The 25,902-nt window shown below is 40.9% G+C and overlaps 1 protein-coding gene across 2 annotated transcripts in view; it reads left to right on the top strand.

Moving 5' to 3' along the window:
* pkn1a (protein kinase N1a) overlaps nt 1–25,902 on the top strand; it is a 62,854-nt gene that overhangs the window by 2,354 nt on the left and 34,598 nt on the right. The window contains exon 2 of one of the 2 annotated variants that reach the window (XM_075462577.1): nt 3,357–3,420. The exons of the other annotated variant lie outside the window; for it this stretch is intronic. Coding sequence (XP_075318692.1) covers nt 3,415–3,420 — 6 coding nt within the window. The 5' untranslated portion in view covers nt 3,357–3,414. The remainder of the gene's footprint in view (nt 1–3,356; nt 3,421–25,902) is intronic. 2 annotated transcript variants of the gene reach the window in all.

The following is a 25,902-nucleotide window of genomic DNA, read 5'->3' as shown; positions in this document are numbered from 1 at the left end:
ATCTAATTTCTCCCAATTGATTTTATTTTATTTTTTTTAAACCAATATGGACAGCTTCTTAATGAGTACCTTCCTCTTTTTTTTTTTTTTTTTTAATTTTTTTGTATCGTCGAGCTACAAAAACCAGCGTGTGTCACTGTTAAAACAAGCATGGGTTTCTTTTTAATTGCTCTGCTTAAATAACTGCTTTGAGAGAAATCTTTCAAAAGGGCCCAGCTCTGGCTTTGTCAGAACTCAACATATGGACAACAGCCGTGGTGGGCCAATCTTTGCCAAACTGATTGAGCTCATTCTGGTTAGCCATCTCTTTTAAAAACTGGAGTGCGAGATAGTTTTCTGTTTTCGTCAACCAAATTTAAGAGATGGGAGTCGGACACCGTGCGTATGTCCAAAACATGAAGCCGTATGGACTTGATGCAGCCCAGAAGACGTTTTTCCCAGGGTGGGGCTGTGCCCACAAGATGTGGCTTTTATTTACTGTTGGTCATTCATTTGGTTAATTGCTGCTTCCTCTTAGAGTTTGTTTTTGAAAAGATTTTAATAAGGTTAGTTTTTCACAGTGGACCAAAATATAGTATCAAGCAGAGACGGTGAGCGTGTTTATTACACTAGGGAAAAAACAAAGCCTGACTTTTAAAGCAATCCTATGTAACATTTCTACCTTAAAATAACAGCTTGAAAAAAATTGTGCAGCTAGAATGAGTTTTAATATTACGATTGGCCTGTCTCCTATGCCCTTCGGGGGTCTGAGTTGGAATAACTGCGCTGTGTAACTTCGCTGGACCGGCCCGGGAGCTGAGCGGAAGTACTTCGACTTGCTTTCTGGCACACCTACCACAAAAACAAATGGACCCCTCTCACGCTCCCAGGTATAAGGCTAAGCTAGCGCAACATTTTCAGTACGATCATCATGGCAGAGGCACCGAAGAAACAGAAGAAGACGTTGACAGATGAAGCAAGGAAGAGAAAGAGAGAGGCCGACAAAGCAAGAGACCGGACTAGAGTTGCTCTCGGAACAGCTTTTACTCGTTGGCGAGAGCTGAAAGAAACATTTGGATACAAGCACAGCCCTATCTAACAGCCTTGCCACTTACTATTAAGCCCCATTGTACCGGCTTTTTGGCTGCAGTTCCACCAGAATTCCACTGGGCGCGTCGGTGGTGACCAGAATGAATGGGGCCCAATGGAGCTAGATGCTACAAATGGTCAGTTTCACCTAAGTCTCCTCAAGAGCGCTCAGATTTGAATGTAGTTTCTGAGAGCTCAACATGGGTTTCAAGTCAAAAATCTACTGAACGAGTACATATATCCCTTTGATTTCTTACAGGTTGGCTTCTTGTTGTCCACTACGCGCTAGCATTGTGCTAATGACAGCTGGTCGACCGGCGAAAGAATGAATTACGACCAGAGGCACCGCTTGACGGCTGGCTCCATACCAAGCGACAACAGAATTAAGATGGACTTTTTCCGCTTATGTTACCTCTGCTCTTCCAAATCTTTTCCGCAGTTACGGTCACTTTCATTTGACTTTGCTTAAAGCGGCATCTCCGGTCGTAAGCTATGTATGACGTCATATACACTTAAAATCCTTTTTTTAAGCAAATGAGTGGCTCTAAAAATCTAAAACTCAGCCATGGGTATTTTCTAAACATCCTCTTTCGAACACAACATTCGAATTACTAGAGAAAAAATTATATCTTGAGATAAGGGCACGCTAGGGCGTATAGCTCCATAGGACTCCATTCATTCTGGTCTCCAAAAATTGAGCGCCCCACGTGGAAAGAGGGTGGAACTGCAACCAAAATCGCCTCGTTGGAAACCGGAAATGCACCGTGAGTTGCGAATCTGGTAGTAAGAGAATCTGTGATACAAGTTTGATTCAGAGCTAGCCACCTTTCTGCTGGATTAGTAAGTAGCTTATTTGCTGCCATGCTTTGTGCTGTGTTGTACTTGCTTGATGTTTCACTGTGTTCGGAAAGTGACTCGCTAGTTTGTTATAACTGAAACGTGAAAGCGAAAGGGTGTTGTATTTACGACAGTGTCGTAACCGTACATTACCTCCAAGCCTGTAGGGGGAGCTCCATAATGGGCTTTTTGAGAAGTTACATAGTATTGCTTTAAGATGCATGTAAACATGTTAGTCTGACCGAAGTGGTATTTAAAAAGAAAAAAAGGAGCTTCTCAGGCTAGCATACCCAAATATTGTGGTTTGGGATCAAATCACTCTGCATGCATGTGCTCAACTAAAATCAAATGGACCTTAAGTGCTCTGCACATGCGCCAAAGTCTCATCTCTGTGCATCTTTAGCGAACAGGTTTACATGTGCGTAATTACAACCGTCTTCACTGTCAAGCTGCTCTCATTCCCACATTTTCCAGTTTCTTTTGTGAGATGGTGAAACACGTCAGAAATGCTTACCAGAAATCGACCCATTGAGAATGCGTGTCAATCCTGGTCACTTAAAGATTGCCTCTCGTTTTCATTCATTTCATAACTGCTCACAGTCGCCATTCGTGTAAGTTAAAGACGACGTCTGTGCAGTGAATTTGACTATACGTACGTTTACGATGGTCCGAGCGAGTCAGATCGTTTCACACGGTCCAGAGCGTCGCTGTGTCGGGTTTCTTCAGTCAATAACTTCCCATGCATGGACACTGGAAGGACGGTGGTCCATTTAAACAAACAAGTTGAGCTGTACCCAAACTCAGCTGTGCATGCAACTGTGCCGACTGTAAAATGTGTAGGCCTGCTGCCCTTTGTTTTTTCATGTAATCCATTGTCATGAAATGTAACACCTGGACAAACTGACAGTCTTTTACTGGGTTTCCTATGTCAGACTTTTTTGTAATCCTGAGGGGAAATCCTATAACATGTTTAGCAAGCTATTTTACAAGTACAACAGTCAGTGGGTAGCTGCCGGTTGTATTTTGCATTAAGGATTTGACATCAGGCCAATGAGGAACATCCGTTGAGTTTTCTTGTTGAACTGGTTTAGATGACACTGCCTAATGGCACTGTGTATACTGAGATATAAATTTGAGCTTATCTGTTTGTTCTTTACAGACTGTATATCAGCATCGCAGTATTTGACAGCGATTGGCGCGATTTGAGTGTGTTATGTTACCTGTGGCCTCGAGCAGAGACGAGGTGAAAAGAATAAAAAATAATAATTTTATCAAGACACCATGAAATTTTTATTTAAAAAAAAAAAAAAAGAGATTGACATGACCTCTGTCAGTTTTGAGACAACCACAAAAGGATTTTTACAAAACTGTAAATTCCAGTATTGTAGATATTAGGCAGGCGGTGAAGCTCTACACCCTTTTCATGGCGTGCCATTTGTTTGCCCCCACAGGAAGACTGTATGAAACGGCCCCAATAGAAGCCTAAACCCAACTGCGTCATACTTCCTCATGAAGGTTAGAGGGGAGACGAGAGTGGAATGGAATGGGGGGGGGGGTCCTTTTTTTTTTGTTTGTTTGTTTTTTGGTACAGTATCTGAAAAGGTGGTTGGTGGTTGTTGCTTGTGAGACATATTTTGCTCAACTCTGGAAAAACCAAGTCGAGCTCTTTTGCAAAATTTACATGTTCTCAAACATACAGATTAAGAAAGTGACACACGGGAAAAGAGACTCCAGGGAATGCATAGGAGTACTTCCCATAAGCCTTACCATGATGTAAGGAGACAGTTATGCACACAAAGTTGTTTTTTTTTTTCTCTCAGCGCTGCCTTGAGGCAGAGCAGGCAGACACAATCCACAGTAATACATCATGGAACCCGTGAGCAACTGGAGGCTCAAATTCTCATTTATTTTCAAGTCAGGCATCTCGGTTTTCTAAAACAATGCGGTCTAACAGGCCTCCCTATCATGTGATGCAGAAAAATTTCTATATATAGGCATGAAACGCATCATAAGCTTCTACTGGCTCTTTTGACTTCAAGCTTTATCTTATCTGACCCCCAAGGAATGCATAAAACCATGACCAACACTGAAAAATAATTTCTACTACGGATGCCTAAGACGTAAATGAGCATCGCCCGTACCTTTTTCTTTACATTTCTGCTAAGTTTACAAAATAAACCCATTTTAGGCTGATGGATATCCGTATTGACATGAATGACAACATAATTTTGGCAGCATAGCAAATGTTGTGTGAAAGAGCTGGAAACGGTTAAGTTGAGCATGAAGTTTTTAAACACGTCATACTGCTGTCACAGCAAGAGGGACGTCACTATTCCTGTGCAGTTTCATTCCATCATGCGTTTTCCAGTTTTTGCTTATCTCACATCAATCAGACATGCGCACAGTCGGATGCGGTAACCATGAATTCAGCTTCACGCTTCTCTTCAGAAGTGTTGTCTGGAAGTGCCACCTCTGAGCACAAGATGGATTCGATCCAGGCTCTTATCTGACTTTGTCAGCAAGGAAAAAGGTCATTGTAGATGTTAGGCTCATTAAAATGATGGAATTGCCTGCCTTATCTTTTCTTACATGATAGTAAAGTGTGTATTTTGGGGTTTATGGTACTCCTCACACACAAGATAACTTTTTATGTAATTACCGATGACTTAAGTGGTCACATTTCATTAATGGTGATAGAGAAAGGTTGAATGGTGCATTAATCCTTGTTCTGTGATGTGATATGTAGCCCAAAAAAAATTGGTTGGGTCTGTAATGGCTCAGAACCTGCCTAAAAGGCTCTCTGAAACAGCTATGTTACTATGCTGGGTTTAGAATGCTTCGTTTGCCCTTATTGGCGTAGTTTCAGAGCTTATCTGGCAACCTCATTATGAAATGCAGGTAGGTGTTGGCGCTATTCGGTTGCCATTGCTTGATTGGCTGCCCTTGCTCTCACTGAAAAGAAAGTACTCCGTTTGGCTTCATTTGTTTTGTTTTACTTCGGTTACTGTGACTTCCAAAGGTTATGCATTGAAACAAGCAAGCTGGCCTTTGCAGGCTTACTTATGGCCCTGTCACACTGTTGCGTATGGCACTAGCGTATGCGTATGAGTGATAATTTTCATACGCTGAGGCAGAAATACATTTTTGAACATGCTCAAAACTTTTGTGCGTATGCAAGCGTATGGTTAATACGCTAGAGGTACGTTACTGATAGGTCGAGAACGCTGGACATAAGTTGCCATACGCTGGCATGAAGGTGTACCGTACAGCTAGGAGATGGAGGCGGCAACTGACATATCTGAGGCGACCGACGATTCACGGGAGCGGTCAGGAGGAGGAGTTGGGGATCTTGATCGCTCAGAAGCATGTAACTCATCAGCCGCAGGAGCATCAGGCATTTCAGCAGGTTTGGGTGAGAATGATTCTTGTGTTTTTTTTTGCCTTTTCCTCGGCCCAGGGCCCGGGCAAACGACGATTGCTTCTTGGGAGGCATGACGAGATGAATGTCTTGAGAGATGTTGACAGCGCGTCGTCTACTGCAATAATGGAGCAATGTGGAAAGGCTGCTGATATAGGCGCGTTGAAACGTACGCTGGGCATGCGCAGTTCATACGCTAGTCATACGCAGAGTACGCTGGTTATACGTTGTTCATACGCTGACATTCGCTGTCAATACGCTGACCATAAGCTACTCATACGCTACTCATAGGTTCAATACGGTAAGTATACGCACAATTCTTTATTTTCAAGGACTTTTCGTGCGTATGAAAATTATATTATTAATTTTCATACGCAACTCATACGCTTCTCTCATACGCAACAGTGTGACAGGGCCATTACCGCCTGCATAATAGTGCAAATAGCTAGGTGCTAAGGGGTTAACTCATTCCTTTTAGATGAACAAGCCAGAGCTAACGTGCAATTCTTACAACAGGAATATGGCACAACACACATTTAAAACAAAATAAAATGTGATACTTACAGGCTGTACTGATTGTTGGGGTTGATTTTTGTTGCAAAGTCGGCACTGACCCTCTACTGAGCATTAAAATCCGACTGAAACCTGCTCGGAATCGTGCAAGGTTTGTGAAACTGTACTCCGTGAAGGGGGTGGCTGTGGATTTGGGTGTGGGGGGGCAATTGCGCCAAAAGATACGTCACTTAATGCTCAAACACGAATTGGCCCATTTTCTGGCGGCAATTCAAAAAAGGGGAGTACTTGAAACGGAGGTTCTGACACTTGCTGGCACTTCTTGTGTACTCCCCACAGCGGGGAGACTCAGAACTAACACCAAAAACGTGAAAAAGATGATTTTGATTCTCTATCCCCTTTAAATATTTTAGAACATCATCTTCTATTGATGCTCTAAAATACTTAATTGAGAAAAGGTTGGCCTTTTGAAAAGCGTTGCTGTTGTTGCATCATTGCCATCCAGATGGGAGTACGACTTTGATGGGGCACGAGGGTGGAGGTTACCGGGTGGAGGGAAGGGGACGGCTAAAAGGGTGCCATGCTGATGACGAGGCCAGACAGCCACAGGACTACAATAGGTTGCATTGTTTGACACTAGCAGCTCAGATCACGTTCCGTTCACTGCGAGTTCATTTTCCTCTTCCTGACTGGGGCATGTTAATGTTAACCACACCCTCACCAACCAACTACCCGACCCGGCTCCTCACCCCACTGCGGGGTAGTAAAGCCTAGTACATTGTACACGGTTAAAAAAAAAAACCTGGTAAAACTGTTAGTTTTTACCAGGCTGAAAACTGTTCTATTTAGCTGTGCATATGACACCTGAAAGTATTTTATCTGCACTCTTCATTTTTAATTTAATGAATTAATGTTTTTTTTTTTTTTAAGATTTTTATTTAAATTAAAATTTTTATTATTATTTTTTTATTTCTTTTTAATGATTTTATTGCCTTCGTGTGATTTTAGGTAGCTGTGAAGCACTTTGAATTGCCTTGTGTATGAATTGTGCTCTATAAGTAAAATTGCCTTGCCTTAATGGCCGTTTTCCTAGTTGTTTTGCCGGTTATGGCGGGACGGTGTTGGTCAGCCTTCATGTGAACTGAAGTCCTGTGTACATGTAAACTGTGCTTGTGTTTCACAGTTGATATGAGCTGCAGCAGCTGGCGCACACCAGCGTTCTTCTCTGTGGGTTTTTCCGTGTCTCCATACCTCCCTTTTCCCATCTAGCCATCCCTTTGTGAAAACATCCCATAATTCTCATGACCTCATAGTGTTGTACCCCTGCATTCCAGCTTCAAATGGACCCCTCCTTCTCCCCAGACACCCACAGCCAGCAACTCTGAGCTCACACAGTCATGACATCCCCTATCAGCCCAGGCTCTTGAACCCTAGCAGTGTTGTGTGTGAGCACTGGGCGGGCTGGAAAAAGCAAGTGGGTCAGGGTGGGTCACTCAGCCAAAATCTAAATCTGACAGATGTTTCACAGCTGTCGTCGGGCTTCTGTCCCACATGTTTTTTTTTTATATATATATATATATATATATATATTTCATCTGTTGAATTTTGGCTTTGTATCTCCATCAGTCAAATTTGGCACCACCTCATTTCTATGTTGTAGTCCTTTTGAGTTTCATTATGCAACAGCAACAATTCCTCCCCATCGCTCTCATTTGGGCCCTGTTTGGATGTGTCAACAGCAGCAAACTCACACTCTGACATAATTTGACCCTTGACCCATTCTCATTATGACAGTGCACAGGGCCCCTCGGGCCACATGCATCGATTCCACCCTGATCGTCCAGCTCTGCTGTGCAGTTTAAACAGCCACACAGTTAAGTTGACTATCTGTGGGGAGCTGCTGGAGGGCTGACAGTTTTAAATGTGTGTTAGTTAGGAAGTGTTTAAAAAAAACTGTCTATGTAACACAACAATCCAACTATTGGGATGGAGAACTGCTGCTGGCAGGGCCGTGTTTGGTGTTGACGATATTCATTCGGAAATGATTCATTCTCCAGGTGAACTTGACCAACAAATGGTAAAAATATTGTAGCATAGTCAAAGCCGTGTCTTTTTTATTTTTATTTTATTCAATTTTTTTTTTAAAGGGATACAAGGTAGTTTAGCGGCAGTATAGCGATCTCTATTGGTCAAACTGAAATTCTACACTGTCGTAAAAATGCCCACCTGTACACACCCACTAACTAAACATCGTGGCGAATGCTGCCGTTGTGTTATTTAGTCAGTGCAGTTAGGTCATCTGATTCACAAGTGTAGACTGCCCACGTAAGATACTATAATCAGAGATTTTCTGTAGAGAGAACTCAAGATAATATGCTATAATACTGTTGCTGGAGGAAGTGGCCGGGGACAGGGACGTCTGGGTTTCTCTGCTCAGGCTGCTGTCCCCGCGACCCGATCCCCGGACAAGCGGCACATAATGGATGTATGGATGGACTGTTGCTGATCTTGAATGGGATTCTTCCCTCATCATGGTGTATTCGTGGAGTGATTCCTTTGTATTAGCAGACACTTACAAAAGTTACATCTTAGACAGAGATGCGCGCAAGCACTACCAACACATGCCGCAATAAACGCAGACTAGCTCTACACTATTCCGATTACAATCACAAATTAATCAATTTTCATTTGTAGATAACAATTCTTGTTCGGATCAACACGCTATTCTTATTCTAATCAGGTCAGTCCGTGTATTTCTGAAGCTAGGCTACGTCTCGAACTCAGGAGGAATTAGAGCACCGTCATCACCTGTCTCTTCACGATCTAAAACGCAGATCACTATGGTAGATGAACAAGATCACGCTTGGAGAAATTTCACAAAGATGGGAAGTGCCAACATCGAACGTTTCATATTCAGTCTGTGAAAGGCAGAATATGAAACGCTTGGTGTTGGCTCTTCAACGCAAGCGAACACATAGCTACAACTACAGCTAGCATACAGTACCTAGCTAACTGCCGTAAACACAAACGACTCTTCTCGCGCATCACGACACTTCAGAAGCGGGTCGCTCCTGCCGAAGTTACATATGGGATTTTCAGCATACAGACCCCTGTTGGGAGCGAGACAGGCTTCATTCGCTTACCATTGACTTGTATAACCTTTTGTTAAACTCCTGAAGGCTATAATTTTAGGTGAAAATGCTGCCTAGTGCCCCTTTAAGTAGACAAAGAGCGTTATCCTGTAATCTTTCTGAGGGGTTGTCATTTAATGGAAATGGACTCTGAGTAACTCATTTAAGGCTTTAAGCTCCTGCATTTTTAGAGCTGTGATTTTTTTTAAAAAAAAAAAAAAAAAAAAAGTAATAATCAGGATAGAGCAAGGATTTAAAGGTCCCATGGCATGAAATTATCACTTTTTAAGGTTGTTTAACATTAATATGAGTTCCTCTAGCCTGCCTGCGGTCCCCCGGTGGCTAAAAATGACGATAGACCGAAACCATGCACTGGAAATTATTCTCCGCCTTTGGAAATGTGACCATGCAGATGGCCTGATCGGGAAAGCCGCCGCTTATGACGTGGGCGCCGCTTATGACGTGGAGGTTGTTTCCACCCAGAGCCAATAAACTGCCTTTCCCCGCCCACAGCTCTTTGGCCAGCTCATTGCGCTGTATATCGATGTAAAAAAATCTGTTTAGAGCTCCTGCATCAGAACCTCTAAAGAGCCAGTGGACAGATTTAGTTTTTTTTTTCTCGGAAAGTGACGACAGAACCGAAGAGATTTGTGTGTGCGCCAAATATTTCACAGACGAATGTTTCCAGAACTTGGGCTAATACCGAGCCCAAGGGAGAGCCCAGACACCCTGCGGAGGAAACTCATTTCGGCCGCTTGTATTCGCGATCTCGTTCTCTCGGTCACTATCCACAGCTCGTGACCATAGGTGAGGGTAGGAACATAGATTGACCGGTAAATGAGAGCTTCGCCTTCTGGCTCAGCTCCTTCTTCACCACAACGGGCCGGTGCAGAGCCCGCATCTCTGCAGACGCCGCACCGATCCGCCTGTCAATCTCCTGCTCCATTCGCCCCCTTACTTGGGGAAGGATCTCATTCCCGAGTAAGTAATTTAACGCTCTATTATTGTGTTGCTTTCCTGTATGTACAGTATAGTTACATAGCTTGTTATCACAGGAAAGGGTTTGTATCGTTAGCAGCTAACGTTAGCTAACGGTTAGCTATGCAGCTAATAGCATCTGCAAGCTCTTATCTCTGCCAACTGGGCTGTTGGAGGTGTTTGCATGCCCATGAGATGGTTAGCTGGCTCATTTTAGACCAAAACCCCCTACTTCAAGCTTCCTGAAGAAGAATGAATCCGCAAATTCAGTGCATTTCATCAGGATAATAATTCATTCATGGTTCCAGAGTCAAAACGGTCAGTCTGTGTCGTTAGCTCTGCAGCTAATTGCTCGGTCACTGTCGCTAATGTAACAGTAAATAGCATGAGGTATGCAAGTGGACACCTCATTTACTGTAACGCGAGTGTTGTGTACTTATTTGTTGTTTTGATAGCCGTCCTGCTGTTGGTGTTGTGGCGCGCACGATATCTGCCTTTCCCCTGATTGAAATGACTCGCGCTACGTGCATCTTTGCAAACCAGAGCAATCAGATGAGACTGTCAAAATCCTCACTCCTGCTTTCCCCTTCACGCACGCCTTTTTTGCTGTCTTGTGTAGCACTTGCTTAATGTTTGTACTGTGTTAGGAGAGTTGTTCAGTAACTAGTTTGTCATATTGTCAAAGTAAGCTCATTTCAACAGGTTTCGCTAGTTTTACGGCATAGGGCTGCTGTGCCATCTACGTGCCATAGCGATTCACAAAACATTTGCGCAAGGTACCACGGGCGTAAGTAAGGCCGCACCCCCACTAAACAGCTCATTCTGGGGACCCTAAGGAAAGCTCATTTTTGGGCCTGGCTGTAATTCTGCACCAAGGCAGAATTTTGGGGAAAAAAACTCAGATACAGTATTAGGGGACCACTAAAGCCTATAAAAATACATAAAAGCCTCCATTTATTTTCATGCCATAGGACCTTTAATGTTTTTCCTGCTGATTACAGAACTAGAGGAACTCTGTGTCTTTTATTTCGTACCACACTTGTGTTCTCATTCTTCTGCATATGTTATTGGGGTGATTCACGTACCAGCTGAATCCCCACAGCAGGGGTTCAGCTGGTAAACAGTTCATTAATTAATGCATATGCCTCATTTGGCAGCGTGCGTTTTTTTCCCCCCCACATTAGAACTCGATAGTTTGTATTATTTTATTGACCTTTAAGGATTGCAAGACCCACAGAAATCATAGCAATTAACTGCTTTGATATGATATATATATATATATATATATATATATATATATCTGTTTGATTTGATATGTAATAATCCATGATTTATTTATTTATTTTTCATTATTTGGGCATGAGAATAAGTGTCAAAGGTAGTCTAAGTAACATCCTCACCCTTTATTCTCAGTCTAAATTAACTTCAGTGTCACAACAGAAAACATTTAGCGGTTTGAGCTCAATGTAAGAAAACCGCACAAGGAAACCATGCAGCATTTATTTATTTATTTTTTTTAAATGGCCTGAAAGGCAGAAAACCATAAACAGTTGTGACATGTTGTACAATGCTATTAAGTGATCTTAAAGCTTCTTCTTCTGTGTCACTGTTTCAGTTTGAGCTTTGCTCTGAGGGTCATTTTACACAATGCTGCTGAAGCCGAAACTCTTGCTGTTTCCAGAGGAAATGGAAAGTTGTTTTTTATGATCCAAATAATCAGGAGCACCTGGACAGTATCGACAAGCCCTGATGTAATAAAACAAATAAAAATAAACTCAACCTAGGAGCTGTAAATGTCTTATCTCCAGTTATTGCTGAATGATTGGCAGCTCTGTGTCAGCTGGTTTTTAAAAGTAGATTCTGAATTTTAGCACCATTGTGTAGTCTTGCTTTTTTTCACTTTTCTAAGCAAACATTTTCTGTCTTCTGTCGTGCAGCCTGACCAAACTGTCTCTCATGAACGGTATAAGACCAGTAACAGTCGTGGGAATGTAAAATGAGCCACCATACTGTCCATCTGTCTTTCCCTCCCCTCCTTTCTCCTCCAGCCTCTCCTGCTAGCTCTCCTCCTGCTGTCCAGGCTGTACACCAGCTCTCCACTTTTACCCCTTTGGGGGGTTGAGCCGTCCTCCTCTGGGAATAATTAGAAGGGAGACTTTTCCCTTCAAGTGATGTTGTTGCTGTTAATCAGCATTAAGCCACATTGACTAAACACTTGTAGGCTAAAAGTAGTTAAAGGAAAATTATGTGCCTGTAAAGATATTACAGAGGACTGCTGGTAGTTTTTTGACCGTCTGAAAACATTTAAGTTGTTTTGTCAGTCTACCGTCCACAAATGGTAGATCAGTATTGCTGGCAAACTGTCAAAGAAATGCATGCACACACAGTTTGTGTTATCACATCTTCCATAGCAGTTCAAACTAACTTTATCAAAGCTAGCAGTGGACGGGGTGGGTGTGTCTGTGTGCTTGTTTTTGCGCTTCATAAGCAGTCCGTGTGACTCCAAGGATATAAAAAGGTTATATGGGAGTTATTAAAATCTCTCTACAAACAGTCCCTCTCATTACAATAGGCTGGAGATGGAGTTGTGCTGATAACATTTGGCCTACAGGGAGTTTCACCAGTGTGGGCACAAAGCTCCAGCCTGAACGGATGGATGCTTAGATAGCTGGGTGGAGCTGCAGTCACATCACTTTGAATTTAAATGGACTTGACAAGTAAAAAGACGTACATTTTTAACTTTTGAATGATCATTAAACTGGATATGACAACCCTGCTTTGCTGGAAAGGGTAAAGGAACTTAGTAAACCACCTCTTCATAAACCAGACCACATTCAAATACATAAATATAATTTCGCTACATGCATACTGAAATGTGGAGTTCATAAGGATTTTAAACAATTTTGATCGTACCATTAGCTGCATTTCTGTCTATATATGTTCAGTTTAGTAAGGATTAGACTAATTATATGCTTTAAGTGATGACATTGTGTTATATTAAGTCATTTTCTCAGGTCTTTTAGAACCAATCTGCCCTTGAAGTGATTAGGTAACCCGGTTTAACCTGAAGGGGTTAACGTATATGAATTCCTGTTGAGTGAGAGGTAATTGAAAACGTCTTCAGACTTTGCGTCCAAATAATCTTGTCGAGCCTGGGTTGACATCACGCATTACGATGAAACCAAAAGGAAGATCTGAGAGGGGAAATTCTCTCAACCAGCTCCATGGCTGAACAGGAGGGTGTGACCGTGTATACAACAGAGATGTTTGCAGGCGTAGGTGGAGCTGCAAAAACAAATCCAGTCGGGCCTCTTTAAACGGCACCTGTTTACAGATTAAACAAAGCGCCCCGCTCTGGTTTCCTTATGTTCGGCCTTTTCCGTCTAAATAAATGAACCATATGAAGCCACAACAGGAGCACGCAAACTCATGTTGAGACTTTTCCACTCTCTTCGTTTTGTCGTAAATTTCCCACCACGCTTTGATACTCGGTTGTTATGACGTCTGGTTTCAGTTTCTGTGAATTAAACCTACATCAACAAGCCTCGGTGCAAGACAAATAGACGGGCGAGGGGAAGGAGGAGACGGGGCTTTCTGTTTCCTGGAGACTTGGCTGTCATAGAAACAGCTGGGAACAAGATGAGATCATAGTTTTGCTACCCAGGGGTTCGTATACACCTACCCACCACACGGTCATTGTCTCGTTTAGAGATGCCTTTTCATTTATAGTCAAAGTGACGTTGTTATTTGTGTATTCTATAGAAAGCAGGGCTGTAGGACTCAAGTCCGGTCTTGGACTCGAGACCGTTTTTTTTATGGTCTCGGTCTCGCTGGTATTTGACTTGGACTTGTCTCGGCCACTGGTCTTGCCAAATATGGTTCTTGGTCTCGACCGAGTCCAGGCGTCTTTATTTATTTCTCATTAGTGCACATCTAAATAACAAAATGATACAATATTGTTTTTCCAGGGAAGGCATAAACCAACCATAGGAGTACACTGGTAATACTGGTCATTCTTGTCTGTCTGGAGTGAAGCTATATTGTAATTTAGTTGCTCAAATGCTCAGTACTAGTACCTAGCAGTGGTAATATTAGTGGATTGGTGTTTGTATCAGTTGTAACTATAGGTATCACCTTATATCATTCTTTTTTCTTTAGATTAGATTATGTGATATCAAGGGGAATGGTTATACTTACAAATCCTGGGTGTTCTGACACTATTTTTGCTTTTAGATCAACAAATAATAACCCAAAATGATTGACTTTTTACTGTCATGCATACAACTTGTTCTTTTCTGTCCTGGACTCGGTCTTGTCTTGGACTCGACCGGTCCTGGTCTTGACTACAGCCCTGATTAAAAAGACAAAGTGTTCTCCTCATATCACCAGCATCATGGAAGCTGTAATAAAAGTGGTAAATTAACTAAATGATGTTTGCTATGTGATTAGAGTTTGGATTGAAATGGCTGTACTTTCTCAATCATCATTCCCAAATACTTTACGTAACCTGATTCAATTCCGCCCGACATGAACTCTAACCCTGCACCGTTCTAAATTTACTCGACAGTTTCTCATTCACTTAGCAGCTTTGCTTATGCTCCCACCTCCCAGAGGGTTTTTTTTCCCTTACTGTCCAGTAATGTGGTCCTGCTATCCATATCTACACGTTTTCACTCTTGGCTCTTTTGAAACCGCGTTTCATTTAGAAGACAGGCCTTTTAAGTTATTACCAGTAGTTTTGTGTAAGCCAACATTTGCAAGGCACAATGCTTTCAGCAATATTGAAAGGGGGGATTTTCAGATTAAACTGAAATGATGTAACCGGTTTATCTTAAATAGCGTTTTGTTTGTTGAGCCTGAAATGGCTCTTGCACAACCGAGGGGATGGATGTTAAACTAATTAATTTCGACACATCGATGAGGAAAAAAAAAAGTCGAATTCATTCTCTAATACTGCGTTTCTCCTGCCAACGGGGATGAAATCATGTTGTGTATAAGTTAGTATTCATGTGCTTTCTCTTTATACTTTATACCAGTGATACTCACTGTTTTGTTTTTTTCACCAGAGCCACGTTGGCAGCAAAATCAAGGGAAGAGCCACTTTTACGACAACATACTAAAGTCCCCTTTTGCAAATGTGCATTTCTGCATATAAAACATCCCACAAAGAAAGAAACAACACAGCCAATACATTTTCAGTTACGACCACATTTACCTTTAATACTGGGATGAGCGGAAGCTGGCATGCGTGTCTTTGACTTTCTTCATGTTGTATTTGTAGTTTGTTGTTGTAATCATAGTGAGACATTTAAGATGAGCATGGTTTTTGTGCTGGTTTTCCCCCTTTTTTAATTAAAAACCGATCCATTGTGGCTGCATCTCGCGCTGGCTAAAGGAGCTAGCGTGCTCTGCGGTCAAGTGTGAGGTGGTTTAAGCGGGCAGCGTTGCCAGGTTTCACAGTTCCCCCTTTAGGAAACACCATTAAGCCTTAATTAATACTTAATAAAAATACTTAATACTGTGCAGTATTCGCTGTGTGTTATTTGAAAAAATGTATTGTTATTGTTACCATATTGTTATAAGCTACTATGCGAGTGCGAGCCGCCAATTAGAGTTTGAGGAGCCGCGCAATGAGTATCTCTGCTTTATACCCACATTTATCTGAAGTAGAAAAATATCAACTTTTGTTACAAATGAAATCTTCAATATCTTTGCTACATGTCTGGACTTATAGTTCGTCAGTTGACTAGAAGTGTACATGGTTTGTGAAAGACCCAATTACTACAACAGTGTAGTAACTGCAGGTGTACTCGACTTGTCCAAGCAGGTCACGTAAACGCACAGAGACCGGCTACACTGGTCTCTGCTGCTGCCACACCTGAGGCCAACCGTCAAAGCTGTAACACGCACGCACACTAGAAGATCCCCAGGGTGCTCTGTGAATCATCAGCTTTCACCTCTATGCTCTGTTCTCCACGTAGAGCCGCACACCCTCAGTTGCTCTCTAAAGACAAATGTGATGTGCTCTCTAGGCACATGCTCACACACTCACAGCTTTCTAAAACGCACACACACACTGTGACAGATGCACATAATGAAACTTGCAGGCGTGACTTGCTTGCAGTTGGCTGTTAGTCATGGCCCTGCTGAAGCAACTGACACAAAACCTGTTTTCTGGAGTGTTACAAGACATTGCAACTTGGGGGGAAAAAAGAAAAAAAAGATATTCTTCTTGGGTTAGCCTGTAAACGCCATTACCAGCCAGTCTAGAATAGGATAGAAAAATATTTTATTCATCCCCCAATGGGGGAAAATCAAAAGTTCAGTCCATTATATTTACTGGAATTAATTTCTGCACTTCACTAGTCACACAGGCACTGTAAGCTGAATCTGTTAATGAGCAGTGTATCGGTTTGTAATTCAGACTGAAAAATATACAGGTATTTAACAACTAGTGAACGGAGTGGCATGAGACTTTATACAGCTCGTCTTCATTACATTCCATATATGCCATAAACCTTCCAAGGCTTTCAAACGTATTCAAATAAATATCAAATGGACTACAGTTTTTATCTCTTATTTTTGTACTCTACTCTCCAGCAGCGATTTATATGGAAGTTTTTGTGTGCCAGAGTTTGAATACGAATTTCTAATATTGAATTTTTACAGCATCAAAATCAGACTTTGAATTTGAAAAAAAATCAATTTCTAAAAACAAAAATCAGTGGAAAAAGAACCAGACTCAACATCCACTGAATATTTTTTTTTTTTTTTTTGTGTAGATGTTGAATTTTTTTTCCACTGATTTTTGTTTTTAGAAATTATTTTTTTTAATTTTTTACATTGTTGGTTTTTCAAATTCAAAGTCTGATTTTGATGCTGTAAAAATTCAATATTAGAAATTTGTATTCAAACTCTGGCACAGAAAAACTTCCATAGATTTATTATACCAACAGCAGTGAAACTTCTTACAATGGTTCTGTCGTCCATTCACTGCATCTCTTTGGAGCACATCAGAAGCTGATAAAGGGAGCAGTTTCAGTGGCATAAGAACGTGTGTGATGTAGGATGTTGTATCTTGGCTCCAAAGAGTTTCACTTGGCAATGAAAGTTACGGTAGATTTAGTAATGTGCTCTGCCCTTTCCGAGTTTGGCTGAAGCTTTGACCATCCGCTCGATGGTCCTCCGGTTGACGGCAACTGCCTGAAAATGTGTCGTGTGGTTTTTCATGTTTGTTGTGTTTCTTAATTCTTTTAGTTGAACATTAACAGAAGCCAAGTGCTTCCATGTGCTGGCCCTAAATGCAGAGGTTACCGGTCGGCTTTTTCGCTCAGCCGTCTTGTTCATGAATAGACGGCGTGCTTTTCTTCCGCTTTTGCACTTGTAACATCATTTCTCCGTCTCGGTGACTGAAACTCTCTAATCATTTCATGCTGTAATTGCTCTGCCATTCTCTAATTCTGACCTTCTGAATCACACAAATTTAATTTGCATTCTGCAATTTGACATTGCAGTGAACCCAAAGAGTCCGGCTTTCCTACTTTCAGGCATTCATCCTCCTCCCCTCCTGCTCATACCTTCAGAGGCGGTCCTGGCTAGATTTACGCCCTGGGCGAACCATCCCTTGCTCCCCCCCAAAAAGAAACGACTTACCCCGCCACCAACACAACAACATATTATATTATTTGTATTATTTTATTATATATAATCTTAAATACAAAAAGAACTGAGGAAAAAAACACGATAAATAAATGAAATGCAGTATATAAATATCAATCGCAACTCCTTAAATAACCTAAAAATCCTAAAAATAACCGAAATGTAAAATACATGTTATTCACAGCATTTAGCCTATAGCATTTACAAAAGGAAAGAATTATGCAAAAACGCACACATACACCACCCCACACACACCTAAGGAGGCTGAGGCTAGTTAGATCACACACGCATCAGTTACCCAATTAAAATGACCATAATGCACATTTTATTAACATTTGTTAACATCCTATTAACTAAGCATAACACACTACAATTTAGTTAAAAAGCTATACCACATGTAGCTTACAAAATGCCATGTCAATGTATATTAGAATTTATTTAATTTAGCATATAGCTTATAACATAAAAAAAAAAAATCCACATTCAGGACTTCGGTGTGAATTTGCACTTGTTGTGTTGCAAACATAAACCAGACCAGGTTGCCTTTGGGTGAAATTAGTTGCATGACATGATTCCTCAATTCTAATTCTAGTTCAGCAAAACTAAAAATCAAATACAGTCGTGGCTCATAGCAACATATTAGCAAGAGGCTAATAAATAGCCTACGTCACTCAGGTCACTCATAGAAATCTGCATCCCTTTATCTTTTACCCGTTTCTCCTCTTCTTCTCTTTCCAAACTGGGCACCTGATGGCTTCTTTGGTCTTTCACCATGATGATCCATGATGATTCGACATTATTACCTTTGTGTGTGTATATATATATATATATAAATAACAGTTAATTACATGAAGGTATATGGGTCTATGTTAATTTTAGGAATGAAATAGTTTATTTGGATTGGAAGCAGTTTGTGTTGTGTGGCCTGGGATCAGTCTATTCCCCCCCATGCTCTCACATGCTCTTTTATCTAGCACTCGCCTCCTGCTCTGTGGGTCGACCATCCTCCATTCCCCCGTCTTCCTGCTTCTTTATCACTTTGTGGCTGGCTGTCTCTCCGTCTTCTCCCCTCTGCCCCGTCTCTTTCTCTCTGGCTGTCCACCTCCTTCAGTCTGTCAGTCTTCCTCGGCTCAGAGGCTTCCCCGGCCTTTGTTTTTGTAAGCAAGGGTGTTGTCTGTCTCTTCTCTCTCCCTTTTCCTGCGGCCACATCCCTCCCTCTGCCTGCAGAGAAAGTGTGAAAAGAAGTACCAGCCAGGAAGCTTGATTGAATAAAAATGAGTTGGTAGCCCCCTCTTTTTGCAGTTTGTGAAAATAATGGAAAGACAGAGTTTGAATGTGGGTTTGAAAATGATGTGGGCCTTGACAAATAATTTGTGGTTGAATTGTTTAATCAATATGAACTTGTATATTTATAATCTTTGAAAAATCGGACATTTAAATTTCATGCTTGCCTGATTTCACCTCGGTTATGGCGTTTTGCTTTATGCTTTGAACTTTCTTCTGCAACATCTCTGCTCGGGGCCTCAAATATCCATGTACATGCTAATGCATTTTGCTACTACTTGGGAGCAGTCTCACAAATATATGCAATAATCTGAGGCATGGATTGCTCTTGATTGTGTTGGTCATCTGTTTCCTGCCTCGAAAAGGAGGACAGGAGTGGAATTGGACAAAGATTTGCTTTATGGTGAAATGAAACCATGTTAAATCGATAAAGAAAGTCCAGTGCACCTATTGATTGAGCGTTTAACTCATGTTTCTTTGTTCTTTTATCATTTTTGCAGCTTTCTGATGGAACATTTTGTTATGCTTCTACTTGGCACATGCAAAGATTTGGCAAAGACAACCATACCAAAGGTGCCGGTGGTCAAGATTAAAGTCTCTCCTCCTTTGCCATAGACAGATGATTGGCGGATAGTTTAATATTCTCCGACTGATGATTCTATTAGTTTTCTCTCCATTTATGTAATAAAGTTAAATCGCCACCTTTATCAAAGCCGCAATGAACATAGTGGTAACTTCAACGTAAACTGACAAATTCCAACATGACGATGGCAAGATTCGCTGCGCTCAAAGTGTGAAAGAGTGGTTCAGGGATTACGAGACATCATTTTCTCACACGGATTGGCCACCACAGAGTCCAGAGATCCAGACCATAAACTTATTGAGAATCTCAGGGATTTGTTAGAGAACGCGTTACAGTGTCTGACATCATCAATACAAGATTCAGGATTCAAAGTTTTATTTGTCACATGCATAGTTATACACGGTACAACATGCAGTGAAATGACCTTTGACCGCCGTCCACAAAATACAAACTATAAACTACAAAATATAAACTAGGTAGCAAAGTAACATTAATAGAAAGATAAAGTAAAATGAAAAATTCCTAAATTAGAATAGTAGAATATCAAATAAAATATATATATATATAAGCAAGATTAAAATACAAAATAAGATTAAAAATATATACATATAGAATAAAATGGAGTACAAAATAAAGTAAATGTATGTATGTGCACAGGTTAAAGTCCGAGATATGTGCAAAAAATGCAAAAATAAATAAATGCAGTCCGGTTGTGTGAGTGAGGTGGTGGACTAGTCTCTGTTCTCATTCTCATTCAGGGCACGGACAGCTTGTGGGAAAAAGCATGATGCAAATGCATGATGTGACACTGAGTAGGTTTATGAAACAATACCATTGCAAATGTGTCCCGTAATCAAAGCTAAAGTTGGTCTATTTTTATATATATATATATATATATATATTTTGTTATTTCCTCCAAGCTGAGTATCTCTCTTAAGGAAGGAAACACCAACCATGCCTGTTGGCTGATTTCGGTCTGATCAGCTATAATCAGCAACTGGCTGATGTAGCTGATTCACATTTACACATGCGAGCAGTGCAGTGGTTTCCAGCATGTCTCTCTATTTTGAAGATATAGATATGATCCGTTTCATTTGGCGTTACATCCTGCCTAAAAAGGTTCAGCATGTCCATGTAAAAGACTAATGAGGTAGTGATGTCTGTAAAAAGTGCAGTAAAGCAAGTTGTAACCTAGCGACTTTATCACTTTACCTCTTGAGGTCTTCTCCCTACTTTGTCTTTCTCTGTGTCCTCCCCTCTCCTCGGCCTTTCCTGCCAGGTTGGCTGCTGTCACCACTCAGGCGTCTCAGGAATGCCTCCAGATGTTTTCTCTGACTCAGCCACACTTCCGTTCCTGTGCTCATAAACAGCATTGTTTTGACTAAAGGTGGAAATTTTAATTTAAACGTTTGCTCTCAAATACTTGCACAGATATACAAACAGACAGCCTCTGCCTGCTGGGGTTTAATGCTTTTTAAGCATTGCAACAACAGCAAAATGACATTGGATCAGCCATTTATAGCCAGTATATGGAAGTTTTTCAATCAGATTGAATATGAATTTCTAATATTGAATTTTTACAGCATCAAAATTAGACTTTGAAATTTAAAAAAAAAGAAAATTTCAACATCAAATAAAAAATTCAGTGGAAAAAAATTAATCTAAAAATTCAGTATAAAAAAATTTCAACTTAAAAAAATTCAGTGGAAAAAGAACCAGAAATTTTTTTTTTTTTTTTTTTACACTGTTGGTTTTTCAAATTCAAAGTCTTATTTCTAATATTGCTGTAAAAATTCAACATTAGAAATTCGAATTCAAACTCCGATGGCACAGAAAAACTTCCATACCAGTAGGCTATGGAGACCAATGTCCATCCTTTTACCCTAGAGTTAACAGACTGATTCACACATAGTATAAAATAAAATGTCTTTCCCTGAAGCTCATCTGTGCAGAAATCCCCGACCTGTCAGATCACTTTACCCTTACGTCTCTGCTAGTGCCGTGCATGCAGACTGAACTGCATGAGTACAGCACCAAAGAGCTGATGCTCATTTACTAGTTCATCAGTCTTAAAGTCTCAAACATGTGATGATATCACTGGCTGATATTTTTTTCAAGCACCAAAACTGGGCTGGCATCATTAATGTAATGTTGCTCATGCACGACTGAAACAACAATTTGCATAGAAACTACAGTTTCTAATCCTGCAAATACCCTTCTGTCTAGGTCAGTGTTTGGTCTCTTTCCCTGAAACTGGACCTTTTCTGTCAAATCAGCAAGCCAGGCTTGAAATCAGAAATGACACAGTGCAGTCTGACTTGACAGCATGTGTGAGAACAATTGCTAACCTACACATGGGTGCACTCCGCATAATTTCGGGTTGTTTTGTCTTAGCTTTTTTTAACTTTGCTGCTCCTTAGAACATCACAGCTCTGTGTTAGATCCCAGATTGGCGAACAAAACACTTAATAATTCTTTTATGATTTAAATGATGCTTGTTTCACCGATTTTTCAGAAGTTGACGTTGCAAATTATGGTACACGACTGTGCTGGAATGTCTCCCTTACACTTTAGTAGACCCAGCATGGTGGCCTTTTCGTGTTGTAGCCAGAGGTCGCTTTGCGGTTGTCAGTCATCATCAGTGGCTCAGCAGGGACGGGACAGTGACTGATCGGTGTCTGCTCGGCTCACTAAGCACCACTGGAACACATTTTGATGGACAGGCAGCTCGCTGTGCTGACGGTACTCCCTCCTGCTGATGAGGAGGATTAAAGCGGCTACAGTGAATGCCAGCCTCGGTGTGTTTGTTCTTAACTTCTTTATGCCTCAGTCTGTTGCAGGAAAGGTTCAGTAGTTCTGGAAGCACTTCACCCTGGACAGACTGTTTACATTCTCACCTCAGGATATTTGACATTCAAACATCGACCTATGTTTACTGAAGTCATTTTGCGGTTTCTTTTTTTTCTCTTCGGCCTTTCTCGTTAAATATTACAGACTGTCTGGCTTCCAGCTTTTATACATAAACATTATCTTTTAGCTGTTGCTTCTCTTACTGCCAAGGTTTGAAAATGGAGATGAACCATGTCCCAAAGCCTATTGTGACATCTTTAAATATTTTGTCTCGCTCGATCCGACAGATCAAATCTTGAAACATTTTAAAGTTCATTATCCTGCCTCGTCATCTGTCGTTGTTGTCGTTACCTGCTGTGTTTTTTTTGTTGTTTTGTTTTGTTTTCTCTCAATTATCTTCGCCACTAGTCACCAATAGTTGCCGATCCTAATCAATAGAAAATATAAAACACATTTTTAAGTTGCCTAAGTAGATTTATAGCGTCACTTTGTAGCAAAGTATACTAAATGGCTGTTATTTGAGCTGAACAGTTTTTGTTTGTTTGTTTTAGTTTTTTTTCTCTCCCTGTGTTTACATCTTTATCTGTGTGGTTTTAGTAAAAAAAAAAAAAAAAATCTAGCCTGGAATGTTTTTCACAAGACATTGGACACGTAACATATGCATTTGTCAAGTGGCTTTTTTATGCTGCTGTATTCCAGGTAAGATTAGAGCACTCTGCTTAAATGTTTGCGTTACAAAACAGCAGTGTAGAGACATATCGACTAAGAGAGGAGGCAAAATTATGAAATGCTGATTCCCGATTTGCCTAATCCAGCCCCGTTATCCATGGATAAAGTGGAGTTATTTATTTAAAAAAAAAAATTTAAACCTCTCTCTTATCTTCTGTTTCTGCTGTACTGTCGAGAATTGAGCAGTCCCAGAGGCAGAGTGGTTTTTATTGTCATGTCGATCTGTGTTTACTCGGGTTGTTCTACAGCTCCAGCAAAGAACTTTTCGGTGATCATGTGAAGATGGCGAGGTAAAATGAGTCTAAGACAAGTGCTGCGTATTTTTAGGTTGTGCAGAGGCTGAAGAAAGCAAGGTAATTCTATGGAGTGTAAATTCATGAACACCAGCGCCAATTGTTGTTGGTCCAAGCCAACACACTGATCATAGCTGGACACAGTTTTCTGGAGGTTCTGGGACACATCTTCTGTGAAAAGGTCACATTTATTCCTCGGATGAACACATCTTGTAGGCCTACCTCTGTTCATATCATGTCAGCTGACACCATGTGACGTAGCCACTAGGGCTGGGTAAAAAAAATCGATTAAATCGATTTTGGATCGATTTCATTTAAAATTTTGCAAAATCGATTTGTCGGGCATGAGATCCTTTTTTATTTATTTTTTTCATGAAGTTACTGGTTCCAATCCACACGGCTACGGTAAGAACCGTGTGTTCCCCAGTCCAAGCAGTCATCAACCCACTAATTCTGGGCACCTGTAATTATACCTAGAACTAAGCTACCATAAAAGTGAAGTGCTCCCCCAAGTGGCTAAATCTAAAACTACACTAAAACCTACCTATAGGTGAGACTAAAATGGCTCCTACAAATGTATTTAATTAAGTAGGCTGTCACGTTGAATATAGTGTAAAATCTTGCTAATACTTCTTTCCACTGGGTGGCTTCAGGTGTTACAAATATAATGTAACAATCTGTTAACACTGTCAAGCCACAGCCCTTTGAAATATTGATGTCAAAATGCAACATTTTGGGGTTAAATCCTGGCGCCAAGAGGAGCAGATGGAACCGATTCGGATCGAATCGTGATTACTCGATTTAAATCCCTAAGAATCGAAATCGAATCGATCCAGGAACTTGGCAGTGATACCCAGCCCTAGTAGCCACAGTGTCCCATATATTAGTTGTAAGAATTCAGAAGTTTAGAAGGCATTCGAGCCCTTCACACACCACTTTTCTATTCATGTTCCTCACCATTCACTCGGACATGCCTGTAAAAGTGATGGGAAAATGCCATCGCATATGTGCAATATTTGCATTTTGCATGACGTCATTCATATGGGGGTATGAAGTGCAGGGTTTGTGTGAAACTTACCGCTGGTGGATGGAAGCAGCTGAAACTGAAGCTGAAAAAAAAAATGGAAAGATTCAATACTCGTCATGACCATTTTTCTGTCTTGCTTATGAACTGCAAACACATTCCCACTACAGTTGTTTCAGATTGTAGCTACTGTGTGTTAGCTGATTCATTGTGGTTCTCTCTGTCCCCCCCCCCCCCATGGTCGTGATAGTTTAGAAGCACAATTCAACCAACTTTTAAAGCTTAAACTTTGTCATCGCCATCTTCTTTATCGCACGCTGTCCATTAGTCGGCCATCTTTCTGCTTGCCTCTCTGCCATGCAGACGGGCAGCTTGACGGGAATAGGAAATAGTTTTTCCTGTTGGTCATTTTGTTTTTGTTTTTCCCTTGTAATAATACAATAAAGCAAAGGAAAAAGAAAAGCTTATAGGAAATGAAAAACAAGTTACTGTAAATCCTCATGACTGTCATCGTGCTTGTTAATGGGAAGAGGAAGGTGGCTTCAACTGCTTTAAGCTACATATTCCCACAGGTCTAGACTGAAATAACTCAATAGTCATCACACAGGTTGCAATGAATACGACGAGTATTGTTTTCATGCGATTCTACATCGATGAATGCACAGTTATGACTTTTATTTGGTATTTGTGCCAATAAATCGCCTTTTTAAATGTCACAAACTGTAGCCACAAACTGTAGAATGAGGCTTTACCCTCTTATAGAGGTAGATGGTTTATTGATCCCATGAGGGATATTGTCATAACTGACATAACTGGGAAGGGTTATTAGGGGATTTCCAAATAATTTGGGAGTCCATCATTCTACAGAAAAATCATTCACAAATGGAAAACATTCAGGACGGTTGTCAATTTTCCCAGGAGTGGGAAGTCCCAGCAAGTTCACCCCAAGGTCAGACTGTCAAGAGAAAATCCCGGCAGGCCTCCAGAATCTCAGCTACATTTCAGATTGTACAGGCTTCAGTATTCCTTTGTTGCAGTGCTCTCATTACAGAAAAAAGAAAAGATGAATAAGAATAAGATAGGGAAAAAATAAAAAATCTCAATATGTACAAAAATACAATAAACAGTCTTTACAATGCTACTCAGTAGCTAATTATTATTGTTATTGCACATGGTGAAGTAACCCGGTCATGTTTGAGTTATTGCTGCTGAAGGTGTTTCTAACAGCAGCTGAGTCAAAGATTTGAGTTTTTTTGTTTGTTTTTGTTTTTAAACCTGGACTTTTTTTTTCTGGCATAAAATGCCAGTGTTGTTGTTGTTAGGGGTATCGAGAGAGGCTTTCTACACGCGCGTCTAGTGGGCTGCAGCACAGCTCATTTACCCCGCTAAGGGCGTCCATTGTACTCAAAGTCGTCAAAATCGGATAAATATCCTGCCATGTTGCACAAAACTAGCAGTAGCAAACTCCGTGTAAAGTTAGCCGACCGTCACAGAGCACGGCGTACATGATGGTGATGACGACCCGTGTGTAGAAA

Source organism: Odontesthes bonariensis, chromosome 4, assembly GCF_027942865.1.
Source record: "Odontesthes bonariensis isolate fOdoBon6 chromosome 4, fOdoBon6.hap1, whole genome shotgun sequence".
Taxonomy (NCBI): domain Eukaryota; kingdom Metazoa; phylum Chordata; class Actinopteri; order Atheriniformes; family Atherinopsidae; genus Odontesthes; species Odontesthes bonariensis.
This window is presented reverse-complemented; position numbering and strand designations above follow the sequence as displayed.